General features: G+C 42.9%; 1 protein-coding gene across 1 annotated transcript in view; it reads left to right on the forward strand.

Moving 5' to 3' along the window:
• Lars2 (leucyl-tRNA synthetase 2, mitochondrial) overlaps positions 1-14816 on the forward strand; it is a 92965-nt gene that overhangs the window by 31763 nt on the left and 46386 nt on the right. The window contains exons 6-7 of the mRNA XM_021171924.2: positions 8489-8578; positions 10740-10883. Coding sequence (XP_021027583.1) covers positions 8489-8578; positions 10740-10883 — 234 coding nt within the window. The remainder of the gene's footprint in view (positions 1-8488; positions 8579-10739; positions 10884-14816) is intronic.

Here is a 14816-nt window from a genome sequence, read left to right on the forward strand (position 1 = left end):
CAAGCACACAAGCACACACACACAAGCATATGTGAACACAGACATGAACATGTACAGACCCCCACCCTACACACACACACACACACAAGCACACACACACAAGCATGCACACATACTGCTGGGCTATTGGTATTTTTTATGGCTTTTTCTAAATTTATATTTCATTTCTTGGTCTTTGTCTCAGGTGAAATTGTTCACACTGTGGCAAGTTTCTCCAACTCATTGCTTAGTGAAGGTGCAGATAGCTCTGTGGCTGCCACTGTTTGCTTTGTGGGCTGGTAAAGAAGCATTTGCTTCCAACTCCTGGCCCTCATTCATGCCTGAAAAAAATAATGCTTTCCCATTCTCAGGAACCCTAGAGAACCAGCCTTGTAAAAGTATCTGTTGGAAGATTCTGCCCTGTGGAGCTTGAAAGTTTGAGGGTGTTTCAAATCACATAAATTGTATCAGTGTTCCTTCCTTCTAGAAAGATGGAGTGCTGGTCTCTGCCTGCCTAGACTGGCAACAAATTGCAACTCAAACTAATTAATCTCCTCTGTCACTTTATGGAGAGTGTTCTGTCCCTAAATGTCAAGTAAGCAAAGCTGTGCTTTGTTATAATGCCTTGATGAAGTTCTTGTCAGTTGACAAAGAATAATTACCAAGAAATTTACCAAATTGTTGCTTTTTGTCTGCATATGCGAAGCTCCTAGGATCTTGAATACCATGGGTTGTAGAAATTGTCAGGCCACCAGTTACATGATAAAAGTCAAATACAGTCTCTCTCTCTCTCTCTCTCTCTCTCTCTCTCTCTCTCTCTCTCTCTCTCTCTCTCTCCCCCCCCCCGCCCCTCCCTCCCTTCCTCCCTCCTTACCTCCCTCCCTCCCTCTCTCCCTCCCTCCCTCTCCCCAACCCCTTCTGAAGAGGAGCTAGGAGCTATTTTCAATAAGACAGTGTCTTCAAAACTGCTGGCTTCAACCCCCTGCTGTTAATATTCTAAATTTTCTTTAAGAAATGTAGAAAGCAAACCTTTCAAATCACTTAAGAACTTAACTTTTGGCCCTGGATTTAGAAAGCAAGATCTTTAAAAAACAAAAAACACACTATAAAGATGTGGTGCCTGACATTTGTCAGTTTTGGTTTTCTTCAAATGTTCATTTTCAGCCTAAAGATAGTCCTGCATGGAAGAACATAATAGCCTGAAAATGAGTGCTTAGACAAATGTTAGGTTCAAGATTAATTAATTACCCTGATATTAACACTTTTCCTTCAGTTCTGCAAAGAGGTGAGCAGGGAAGGAATAGGAGATACAGGTAAAGATGGAAACTGACAGATGGAAGGAAGAGAAACAAAAGAAAGAGGCCAGGAGAAGGCCACAGTGGGTCTCAGTAAGCCTGGTTTTAGGACCATGGGGATGATGGTCCAGAAAGGAGGAGGGAAGCCACGTGGCATAGTGTGGTCCTGAGGATGTCAAGGAGCCACTGGGAAAGATGCAGCTAGGAGGGAATGCAACAGGACCTTGAGAGGAGACAAGCCAGCCCTGGCCTGGGAAGCTGGTGGATGTGAAGGTAGCAGCAAGCTTGCTTCTCTTTTCCCAAGGGGGCAGATGGACATGGATGAAGTGCTGAGGAAGATGGTGAGACTGTAAAAGTCCTCAGACTTCTCAGAGGTGGAGGAAAGGTCACCTTCCTGAACCTGAGCCCAGGTGTGTATAGCCTGACCTGGAATGCCAGCTCTCCCTGTCCTTCTCTTCCCTGGACAATACTCTGGAGTTGAGTTATGAGTGAATGCATGTGCATAATAGCAGATCCATTTTTTTTCCCTCTAACCCCCTGCCTACCAGTGACTGTCTTAGCTACCATCAGCTGGCCTGGTGGTAGTGGTAGCACAAACCTGTAATCCCAGAACTCGGGAAGCAGAGGCAGACAAGTTTCTCTGAGTTTGAGTCCAGCCTGGTCTACAGAGCAAGTTTCAGGACAGCCATGGCTACGTGGAGAAACCCTGTTTTGGAAAACATAAAACAAACAAACAAACAAATGACTCAGCAGGTGACCTTACTCAGTGTCTTCTCACTGGTGAATTAAGAGAGAGCAGAAGTATACTGCTGAGCCAGTATGACACTAGATCATTGAGCAGGGGACCTCATGTGTCTCCTTCCCAAAGGCTACTGTTCTGTGTTTTTGATTTGGAAATTGCTAATAATAAACACAGTTCTCCATTTGTCTTTGGAGTTTTGGAGGCTCTGCACACAGATTTCTTAAATCACTGAATGGTGTGTTGGGGAGACTCTTCTCAGATGAGGTGCTGTGAATGAACCAGGAACAATGGTATACTCCTTTCTTTAAAAACCTGCTTTATTTATAAAATTATCTAAAACTCTGCTTCAGGCCAGAGTTGCTTTGCCTTGCTTTGTTTTGGAAAGGGGCATCCTACTGTAGACCAGGTTACCCCGAAACTCATTGTGTAACTCAGACTGATCTCAAATTCATGGGGATTCTCCTGCCTCATCCTCCTGAGTATGCAATTGTGGGTATATGTTACCACATCTAGCTTTGACTGTTTTGTAAATACCCTTAACCCCTGGACTCAGTGTTTTGTTCCATGAAGACTCATGAACCTTCAATATACATCTGAGGGGTTGGCAGTGTTGGAAAGTCAGGCTGATCTTCATCAGATTTCTTCATTTTTATAGTGGTGGCAACATCTGTGTCAGAATACACTAGTGAGGTCAGAGAGAGTCATCTGATTGCGATGGTCCAGGTCATCCAGTGCTGGGGCTTCTTCCTGTAGCCCTGTGCTCCTTCATTTTCTCATTATCTGACAGCCTGCTTGAGAAGTGAATAATATTTAGGAGCATAAATAACAAGTCTAGACAGTGCTACATCCTGAATGAGGGAAGAGCATTTGGCCTTTAAGCTTTAGCCTAGTTTGGTGGTGAACTGTTCCCCACTCGTCACCATCGAGTCATTGCCTCTCTTATTAACAACTTTTCTTGAGGTTTACTTATTGTTTGGACTTGGGTGGCTTGGCTGGGTCTCCAAGGCTAGAAGCACATGTGTGAAAGCAAGCACACTTACCTGATGTGCCATCTCGCTGGCCTTCTCTCCCCTTCTTGTACTGGGGATTGAGCCCAGAGCCTCTTGCATGCTGAACAAGCATTCCAGCACTAAACTCTGTGGTGGTTGCCTTTCTAACACCAGCACCCAGCTCCTTGCCTTCACACTTACTTTGCTGACTCCATCTTGTGTAGGTCACAGTCCTGCAGCACTTCTCCCTCTTATCAATAGCTGTGTAATGAATGTCTGAGACTCACTGTATAACCCAGGCTGGCCTCAAACCTTCAGTCCTCCTGCCTCAGCCCCCTGCTATGAGCTTTCTATAGAGAAAGAAAAAAAAAAAAAAAAGAAAAGAAAAATCCCCAGACAAAAACCACAGGAAGAGCTAACAGACCCAAACCAGTACTGTGCTAAGCTCTATCACACTGTATGTCCCTTTTCTGCCTGGGGATTGCTGAGAGACCTCTGAGTGTCCTTCCCTGACATCACACTCATCTAGATATTTCTAGAGTAAGAAAGGAGTCGCAGAGCACCAGATGGGTCCTGAATGCCATGATCCTAACATCTAGTGTACGTGTTCTTCTGTACTGCAGACATAACCAGGCAGTGCTGCCTCAGCCTCTTGTACATCGTCAATGCCAAATTACTGGGCCACAAGTCACTGTGACATTGGATTGGTTAAGTTATTCAAGATCATTAAGGGAGGATAGTTGGTTTCCAAGAGGTTGTTTTGTCCCTCTTTGTGTTGTGAGAGAGCGTATCTTTTGCCGTGGGTCCTATAAACCTATGAAATATTTTCAACACCAACCTCAGACAGTGTAAAGTGTAAGATTGCAATGTGGAGGAACCACTTCACTGAGATCTCAGATAGACAGCTAGATGGTGCTCTCTGGAGCTCACAGGCTATAAAAGCTGATACTTGGATAGAGATCTGTGTGGAGTGAATTGTATTTGCTTTTAGAGCCATGCACTTGAATTACCTGACTTGGTGTTAAACCAACAGTACCTTAATGCAGGTGTGGGTTTATTTGTGTAGGAATGATTTCCTGCATGTTTGTATGTGCACCATGTGCATGCCTGAAGAAAATTCAGATCTCTTAGAACTGGACTTACAGACAGGTCTGAACTGACAAATGTATACTTGGAACTGAACCCCAGTCCTTTGCAAGAGCAGCAAGTGCCTTTAAATACTGAGACATCTCTCCACCTGTGTGAACTTATTTGAAAACAGGAAAAAGCAAGGAAGAGAAGTGTTGGGGAATTTAGGGACAGTCAGTCTTATTTTCTTTTTCTGATGGTCTCACCGAGAAGTCTTACTTACTGGTGCCATCCATGCCTGTGGGCAGATGAGGATTGCAGGGAGCCCCACCCCACATATGCAAGGTACCTGAGTGGGCCCTGCAGATGTGGTTGGATTTGAATATTTGGGTTCATGGGCTAGATTCCAGGAGGCAATCTTTAAACACATCTGTGTTGACATCTGTTTTGTAGGAGGGGTTATCTATAACCACATTCCTTTCTGACTTCAGAACAGAAACATTTAATACATGAAAATTTTTAAGTCAGACTAACACTTAGGGATATATTAAATTATTTAAAATTTAGATGTTACCAAAAAAAAATCACTTGTCCCCAGCAAGCAGCATTCTAGCTCTGACCTGTGTCTGGGCAAGGTTCCCGATGGTTTGCCAGTCATGTTCAGTGAAGGGGCCATATTTGATGGAGGAGAGAAACTCAGTAAATGGACTAGCCCCAGGAGACAAGATTTAACCTTCTTTGTCACTTTGTGGACTGCCCACTAGAGAGTTATCTGGCTAATGTTCCTTTGATCTGCCTGTGGCTTCATACCTAAAATGAAATAATATAAACCTTTAGATCAACATTGCTCTATTAACATTTAAAGCTGAAAACAGCATATGGTGCCTCACCCCTGTAAACCTAATACTTGGGAGGGTAAGACAGGAAGATTACCCTGAGTGTAAGGCCAGCCTGAGTTACATACAAGACCCTATTCACAAAAATGAAAGCTATGATTAGCTAGATAATTTGAGGGGCCTGTTTTGTTTTTCAAGACAGGGTCTCTCTGTTTAGCCTTGGCTGTCTGGAACTCACTCTGTAGACCAGGCTGGCCTTGAACTCACAGAGATCCACCTACTTCTGCCTCCAGAGTGCTGGGATTAAAGGTGTGTGTCACCACTGCCAGGCTAGGGAACTCTCCTTTATATTAGTTCTGCAGTATTAAATCACATGTCCACTAGTTGGTGAGCATGTGTGCACGTATGTGCGCTCTCTCTCTCTCGCGCTCTCTCTCTCTCTCTCTCTCTCTCTCNCACACACACACACACACACACACACACACACACACACCACAAAACTGTGACAAAGAATTGTTTATAGACATTGCCAGATAATTCCCAGGGAGCAGAGTCTCTGCTTTAGAGACAGGGAGACTGTTAATATTTTCATGGGTGTTAAGCCCAATGGCCTCTTGACTGTAGAACTGTGTTTTCAGTAAGTAGTTCACAGTGAACATCTAAAAAGAGGGTTTTGATTTTTAGCCAGTTGTCTAAACTAAAAGCTTTTAAGTGATATAATTTTTTAAAAAATGCCTTTGATGATTTTAGAAGACTAGAATTTTTTTTTTCTTTTGTTCTAATGAGCAAATCATGGAAGTCTCCAAAGGAAATCTGTGGCTCTCAAAATGTACATTGCTCAACTTAGTGAATAGATAGCTAGCCTACTGCAGGTAGGAAGGTGCAGCATGGGGAGCCACTGTAACCTCCTCAGCCCTGGTCCCCTCAGGCAGGTGCACAGCAGTGGCCCTGGCCATGCAGCAGCTAGCGTTATGTTTTTCTCTAGATGCAGCTGTAGAAGCAGCAAATGAAACAGGTCAAGTTCACATGGGAAGTTAGGGAGAAAATGGGGGCGCAGCCTCTTTCACCTTGAGCTAATGATGCCCAAAAGGAACACAGGTAGATGGTTGGCTAGATAAAGGTTACCTTCCTTTTCTACCTCAGGTAAACTAATTTTCAAAACCACAAACCTAGTTAAAGATAATGCTGTTCTATTGCTATGTGAATTTTACTCAGTGTCTAGAAGCAGATCCAAGAGATCCAAGAGGTGCATTATAAAAAAAATATATATAGAAGCAGATCTAAGAGTGCATTATAAAATATTTCTTATAAAATATTTTCATTATAATGCATATTTATTATAATCCATTTATTTTATTATATTATATTAATTAGAAAGATTTGATATTTCATTATGAACAACTCAAATAAACACAAAATAAAGTGTTAATGGGCCCCATCCCTAGATTTAACAGCTTGACATTTTTATATTTGCTTTATGTACTTCCTTAAAACTGTAGTGGATAAAGGTTTTTTAAAAAGATATTTCTACCATAACAAGGTCTAATATATTTCCCATAATTCTCACCCATTCTACTCTTCAATTCAAATCTATTTTCCCTGTGTGTTTGTGATCACAGCACAGTGAGAATTTAGCTATGAAACTTATATGAGATATACAGATGTGCTTTTGTATATAGACTCATGTGTCTGGTTTATTCTCAATTCAGCAGCATTTGGGGGTGGTGTTTCAGTGTTGGAGAGCATAAAATGATGAGTAAAACAGAGTAGAAGACAGCTCCTGACATATGTTTGTTAATAATGAAAGCTTTAAAGGTAATTGTCTAGAAAACTAAAAAGGGCAAGTCTGTGTCCTACTAGCAGGCCAGGGCTGAGAAGGCAGCACTGGCACTGATAACAGGATCTGGGGAGGCAAGCTACTCCCTGCCTGCTGGTCTGATCCTGGAACTGGCAGTTTCCTCATGCCTGGCACCCCTACATATCAGGTGCCTGAGGAGTCCCTGAGAGCTGGTGATTTACCAGAGCTTAGGTTTTGGCGGGGGCCAGGCTGCTTGGAACCACCATTATATTGGCAGATTTGTCTGAGACTCACAATGGGGAGATGGAGATGGTAGTCAGAGTTGAGTTATTTTGCATCTTTAAAATTTTTATTTATTTATTTTATGTGTATTAGTATTTTGTCTGCATGTATGTCTCCGTACTAGGACATCGGATTCCATGGGACTACGATTATAGATGGTTGTGAGCCACGTGTGGGTGCTGGGAATTAAACTCAAGACTTTCTAGAAAAACAGTCAGTTCTCTTTGCTGAGCTATTAATTGCTAAGCTATCTCTCTAACCCCTGTTCCACATTTTTAAAAACTTGTTTTCTGGGCTGGGGTTATAGCTCTATGTTGAACACTTGTTAGCATGCCTGAAGCCTTGGGTTTTATTCCCAGTAACACCCAAATAATATAATTGTTTTTTAAAATTAGGACTCTGCTACTTAAAACAACAACAATAACAAAACATCATATAAAACAACCAAGAAAAGCTAGGAATGTAGCTCAGTAGGTAGGGTCCTTGCCTAACATGCATGAAGCCCTGGTTTTTAAAATTCTATATTAAACTTGTTTTTCAGTCAGAAAGTAAACTTTAGGAACTTTTGATTAATCTCCCCAGGTAGACAATAGCTTGATTCATATTATATAATAAAGAGAAAATAATGAGGCTAGATAAGCTATTAGACCTAGGTTCTGTGTAGACAAAAGATTTATTACAAAATAAGAATCACATCACAGTGAACAAATACTCCTGACATTTGTGATTTCTTTTCAGATGAGCTATATTCTTGGCCCCCAGCATGTGTTTATCCTGGCAAAAAATGTTCATAGTGGAAAGATGACTCAGCAGTTAAGAGCATTTGCTGGTCATCCCGATGATCCAAGTTCAGTTTCCAACACTCATATTTGGTATCTCACAGCCACCTGTAACTCCAGTTACAAGGGATCTGATGGCTTCTTCTAGCCTCAGTCAACAACAGAACTCATGCACATATACCCCCACACCCACATACATACAAAAACTATTAAATCTTTAAAAAAAGAAATTGGGGCTGGAGAGATGGCTCAGTGGTTAAGAACATTAACTGTTAAGAACATTAACTTCCAGAGGTTCTGAGTTCAATTCCCAGCAACCACATGGTGGCGCACAACCATCTGTAATGGGATCTGTTGCCCTCTTCTGGTGTGTCTGAAGTCAGCTATAGTGTACTCAAATAAATAAAATAAATTAATAAATAAAATTCTTTTTTAAAAAAAAGTTCATAGCTGTTTCCTATACTGTAACTTCTTCCATGAGACCTGAGACTATTCTCATTGAACACATCTAGAAAAGATAGGGGAGACAGTCCAAGGGCAGCATCTCTTTCTTCCTAGCATAAATGGCTTCTTCACCCACTTTTGAGACTTAGGAAATAGGTTGTGGAAATAGGTTGGTAAATTTGCAATTTAATTGCTTTTTAAAACCCAAATCTCTAAGTTGTGGTGTGTGTGGTGGAGTGCCTGGCTGTGTGTTTATACCTCTTCCCTTTTTGGCAGGAAATCACTACATGTTTGCCAGATTACTACAAATGGACTCAATACCTGTTTATCAAACTCTATGAAGCTGGACTGGCCTATCAAAAGGAGGTAAGTTCATGTTAGCTTCCTTCTTAAAATTTTATAAATTCTCTCCATCTTAGAATCATTGCTGTTATCCAGGTGTGATGGCACACCTATATCTTTAATCTCAGTCTTTAAGAGGCAGAGGCAGGTAGGTCTCTGAGTTCATACCAGCCTGGTCTACACAATGAGTTCCAAGACAGCCAGAGCTACATAGTGAGACCCTGTCTCAAAAATACCAAAACAAAACAAAAATAGTAACTTTTATGTGAGAAACAAAGAAAGTCCTGTTTGCACATAACGGTGAAGATGAGAGCCACTTTAGGTTCATAGACTCAACTGCAGCAGACGAGCACTTCCAAAAATAAAGCAGTAGTATTCAGTCCTTTCTTTCTACCTCCTGAAATCTGCCTGGTGTTAGTGGTAATAAAAGATGAGCCAATTTCCTTAAGTTTATGAACCTAAAACTTTTAGGTCCTAGATCCTTACTACCCTGGACATCTCTGTATACTTACGAGGTAAAGACCTAGGAGATCCCATGTTAGAGAAACCAACTGTTCAAGGCTCATCTTCCCATCTGATTCCAGATGGCATAGCTTCAGTTTTTTGTGTGACTAAACTACTTGCAGTTGTAAAATCATAACCCAGATTATGGCTGATGGCTAACCTCTCCCCACCCTGACCTTTATGTAAGTGTGGGAGACATCCAGAACCAGTCAGATCCCAACACGTCTTGAAAAAGCCACTGAAGAGAGCATAATAAAGGGCCTGGCTGTGCTGACTTGGAAATGGTCTAGCACGGGTGACAGAGAAAATCCTTGCCATTTGACTTGGGCTGGAGGGCAGTGTTAGGCTCCTGACCCAGCAGGACAGGCTGTCTGAAGGTGCTACAGCACCTCCTTCAGCTCACCATAGTTTCTCACAGAAGGCAAACCAGCCTGCAGGCCAGAATTGAGGTGGATGCAGGCCATGAGCAGGAAGGAAGAAGGGTCTGTGAAGCACATGGCTGTTAGCACTGTCTCTGTCGGAATTACTGTGAATACTTTCTGGTGCTGAGGAATTGCACATGTTACATAGTCTTCCATTAAGTTTTTAAGCAGTGCTTCTCCAGTCAGTAGAGCAATCCCCAGATTGCTTTGTACTCGGTGCCTTCTTGGTACCAGGAGGCACCTGAATGTCACAAAGTGGTAAGGGTAGGCAGAGGTATTTGTTTTAAACAAAGACTGAAAGTAACAGGAACTCTGGAGTGCCTTCATCATGGTTGAGACCACATGTTCTACCAACCAAGTGAATCTGTGAGTGGGACTCGGAGTTGTTACCCATGGGGTACAGTGTTGAAGGCAGAAAGCATAACAGTTTTCTGCAAGTGCTGAAAATGTTCTGTATTTTTACAAGATTAGTGGTCACATGTTTACTCATTTAAAAATTCGTTAATTGTTCACTTAAGACTTACCTACTTTTTGTATAGTCTACATTAACTTAAACTACAATCTTCAAGAATTACAAACATAATTTAGTTTCTTGAGACCCAAATTCCTTCCGTGTCTGTCGGTGTCTCTGGGGCCTTAGGTTTGTTATATTGCTTCTCTACTTCTCCTCATCATTCTCTGAGAATAGGATTCTCTGATGGTTCTACTTACTACAAAGTTGATTGTGAGCATTAAAGGGCCTCACATAACCCAAGGGTAGTGGCACACAACTGTAATTCCTGCTCTCGAGAGACTGAGGCAAGAATAGCTCAAGTTTGAAGCTAACCCTGAGCTAGATAGCCACTTAGCTGTAAAACCGCTTAGCATGGGAACTAGCACTTGTTTAACACTCAGTAAACAGTGTTGTTATTAAAGACCAGTATATTTAATTCCTCTGCAAATTATAACCCTATTCTCCTAAACTTTAAATAGATACCTTTTTTTCTTCTCTTCCAAAGTGTTCTAATAATTTTAATCCTGAATGTTCATCATATCATCAAGAAAAACCTAAGGTTGAATTGGCCATGTGCTCACAGATGTCCGTCTTCCCCAATCCTATTCTAACAAAGGCATTTTATGTGTCCTTGTCACAGCTTACTAGTGGCACATTGGCCAAGCAACTCACCCCAAAGATGCCCTCAGTCTTGGAGCCACACTGTAACATAGCCTCCACAGGGCATTCACCACGGTGTATTCCCCTGTCTCCTGTATCCTAACAGGCCTTGGTTAACTGGGATCCAGTGGATCAAACAGTGCTAGCCAATGAACAGGTGAATGAATATGGCTGTTCATGGCGTTCTGGAGCCAAGGTAGAGAAGAAATACCTCCGACAGTGGTTCATTAAGACAACTGCTTATGCAAAGGTAAGTGGTGGTCAGAGGCTCTCAGTAATGCCCAGTGTGTAGGTATAGCACACTGTCAACTCTGTTGAAGGAGCCTAAGCAGAGTCCTAAGACATGGGAGGCAGAGAGCCTCAGTGTTGTTCATGTACATACAGGGTGGTGGGCAAGGGTCTTGAAGTTTTAACAAGAAAGACACCTGGAGGTCATTACAATTCTTCTTTAGTGAGTTGTCCTCAAAGCAGCAGTAATTCTATCTGCAATTATACATCCAAAAAGGGAATGAATCTTTGTGATGCTCCATAGGGCTTGAGTTGAAGTTTCTCTGTGCCATCGCTTATAGTAACCCAGAAGTAAAGAGCTGACTGGTCTCCAGGAGGGAAGGCCAGGGAGTAGGAGTAAGCTGGGCCAAGTACAGAGCTCCAGATGTGGCTCTCCTGTGCCTCTGATTGTTTGTGTAGGTTGCCCTGGGCCTCAGTTTCCTGATAAGTAAGTTGAGCAATTAGACCCGATGATGCTCCAAGTACCTTCTGGCTGATTCTATGTTCAGAGATCAAGACAAAGACAGCCATGGAAACAGAGTTCCTTAGTAAGTCATAGTGGCCTGGATAAAGTCCTGAGTTCTGTATGTATGTAATACTCAGTGCTTCTGTTTTAAGCTGAGTCTCAAAGGCAACCTATGGTATACCCAGACAAAGTCTGTGTCTCATCTGCAGATACTCAGGTCAGATATAGTATATAAGACTCATGTGCAGAGAAAGCACAGTCCTAGGCAACTTCTGGACCAAAACAAAACTTCATCCCACCAGCTCAGCAGACCCTCAGTCCTCCCTCTAAAGATATCTGCAGGGAGACTCATTTCCTTTTAGTTTATTCTGATACAGATGACCCTGGGCATGGATCTGGACAGGTTCAAAAGAGCTTATTAGCTTGCCTGGAGGAGAGCAAAGCTGAGAGCATAGCTTTCTGTGCAGCCCCTCTCCGCTAGCCTTAGGTCTATCATATTCCTGAGTGTGGGTCATTTCTTCTCCTCTCCCTTCCCTCCAGAGACTGATAGCATATTGGAAAGGAGGGGTGCCAGTCCCCTAGCTGATGTGCCATGAAACTCTGATGGCAGTATTGGAAGGACACCTGGTTAGCTCCTAAGTTTTGACCTCTGCTTCTAGTTGGAAATGTAATAACCTGACCAGGAACACTGTTCTTTAAAGTGTCAGCTGTGAATTTTCAACTGTTCAAGCAGAATGGTGAGTTACCATGGTAACTCTTGGTTCTTGCTGAACTCCTGTGCAGATTTATTGAAAAAGCTCTTAGGAGGTTAGCACTGAAAATTGGAAGAAAAGGGAGAGTCCATGATGCTGGAACATTTGGGGACTCTGGTAGGAGAGCAGACCCAGGGCTGTGAGGCACATGGGAACCTGTGCTTTACACATGGCTAAGAGAGACACTGAATCCCCAAAGGCCACAATTGGAAGCTTGGATAACACCCTATGACTGAGGACAAAAGCAGATCAGAGTTGCCTTATTGAAGATTAAAAGTAAGCCTCTGTAGGGGTCAAATAGAATTTCTAGAAAAAAACAGATCCAAGGGGAGTCGAGCATGATCAACACCCCTGTAGAGTATCACCTGCAGTGCCCAACAGGTAATAAAAGTTACTACATGCCAGGTGGTGATGGTGCACACCTTTAATCTTAGCACTCAGGGAGGTGGAGGCAGACAGACCTCTGTGAGCTCAAGGCAAGCCTCATCTTCAGAGCTAGTTCTAGGACAGCCAAGACTATCAAAGATAAAGGCTATCAAGAGAAAGAAACCCTGTCTTTCAAAAAAAGACAAACAAAATTACTACATTTTTAAAAAGCAAGATTCTGCTACCCAACAGACATAGACCCAGAAGTTGAAGTTAGTTGATAAAATGAAGGCATTTTCTATATAAATGAACAGGACTTAAAAGAAAAGGTGATTGTTTTGAATCTCAGGAGAGCAGAAGCCACCGTTAACACTGAACTAACTGAGAATCTGGACCATCTGAGTACATCTGAATTAAAAGCTTCAGTGTTGGGCTGCAGAGAGACAAGTTAGAGGGAATAGACATAACACCAACTCAGTGCAGTGAGGGATGTGTGATGGGTGTCTCAGGCTTCTATTGCTGTGAAGAGACACCATGACCACAGCAACTCTTATAATGGAAATCATTTAATTGGGGCTAGCTTACATTCAGAGGTTTAGTCCATTGTCATCATGGCAGGAAGCATGGCAGCACACAGGCAGACGTGGTGCTGGAGAAGAAACTGAGAGTTCTACATCTTGATCCACACACAGGCAGCAGAATGAGACTGTACCACACTGGGTGTAGCTTAAGGATATGAGACCTCAAAGCCTGCGCACACAATGACACAGTTCCTCCAACAAGGCCACACTTGTCACTCTCTAGGGACTGAGTATTCAAACACATGTGTCTATAGGGGCCATTCTTATTCAAAGCACCACATAGGGTTGAAAAGCTAAGAGATGGACAGTGTATGTTAAACTGAGAGCCATGTAGGAAGAAGACTCAAAGTAGGTCTGGAGAGGTAATTAGGGACTGCATTAATTTTTACAAATTTTGACTTCAGCACAAGAGCCATATGAAATCATGAAATATTGTAAAGAAGTCAGTGATGTCAGAATTATGGGATAGCCTTTTTTAAAAAAAGATTTATACGTTTTCAAAAATGATATGTTTGTATGTGGCTCTGTGGTTGTGAGTACATGTGCCCGAGGAGGATGGAAGTTTCGAATGCCCTGGAACCAGAGTTAGGTTGTGAGCCACCAAAAGTGGGTGCTGAAAACTGAACTCAGGTCTTCTCAAGAGCAGAAAGCACTCTTAACCATGGAGCCATCTCACCTGTTCCCATAGTTGTGTTTTCATAAGAACATTGTGGAATGGGCAGTGTGGCTACAGGTACCAGTCCAAATGCTTTTGCAGTGGTCCCAGCCTGCAGAATCTAGACTTAATGGTCCCAGCATGTGGAATCTACACTTGCTGAGATGGGTGAGATGGGATATCCTGAACACCTGGTATGATAGAAATTGTCTTGAACTAGTAAAGAAGTCCTGCTGTGTACTTAAGGATAAGACATTGGATCAACTAAGAATGCTTTCAGCTGCGAGCAACTGAAAACCCGAGTCCGGTGGTGTAAGCAAATAGGAAGTTACTTTTCCCACATAATGAGAAGCAGTTGCTGGGACCAGACTTGGCTTCCCAGGGTTTCCCTTGGCCTTTTCTTCCTGCTTGTGATCTCACGGTTGCTAGATGGCTGCTGCAGCTCCAGAGACCACATCTCCATTCAAGGCAGAAGCAACAGGAGCAGTGTAAACAAGTCCTTTCTAATCCGAAAGCAAGAGCTTTGTCCAGCAACCCCCCAACCCCAAAGAACTCCACTCAGGTTTGTGTCATGTGGCCACCCCCACCATTAAAGGAGGTGCAAAATGGACATGGCTTTTGAGCTTCTATAGTCCAGGCAGAGGAGGAGTGAGCACTAGGACCTGGCTTGGCTTGAGAGCTGTCTGCCACAGGGATCTTAAGATCTCTGTGTTTGTCCCAGTGTGTTCATGTGGTCAGCTTAGGAGCAAGGCTATGTCCAGGAGCCCTTTCATGCGCTATTGTTCCAGGGTCTAAAGACTCTGACCTTGGAAACAGAACTCGACTGTCTTATCAAAGGCTGCTGTGCAGTGTGTTCTGTTTCTTCCTCTCAAGCTGCCCTTCAGAGTTGTTCACTGTGAGTGGTATGCATGAACTCAGCCACTGGCTGACAAAGAGAGCTGAGGTGGGAGAAAAGACAGTGCAAGCTAGACCTGCAGAGCAGTGTGGGTGGTATCTCACAGGCAGCTGTGCTATGTCACCCATGAGGGGAGGAGGATGACTGGGCTTTTCCAGGTACAAGGCAAGGGGTGGGCTGAGTTGGATGCCTAAATCCTGT

This window comes from Mus caroli, chromosome 9 (genome assembly GCF_900094665.2).
Source record: "Mus caroli chromosome 9, CAROLI_EIJ_v1.1, whole genome shotgun sequence".
Lineage (NCBI taxonomy): Eukaryota > Metazoa > Chordata > Mammalia > Rodentia > Muridae > Mus > Mus caroli.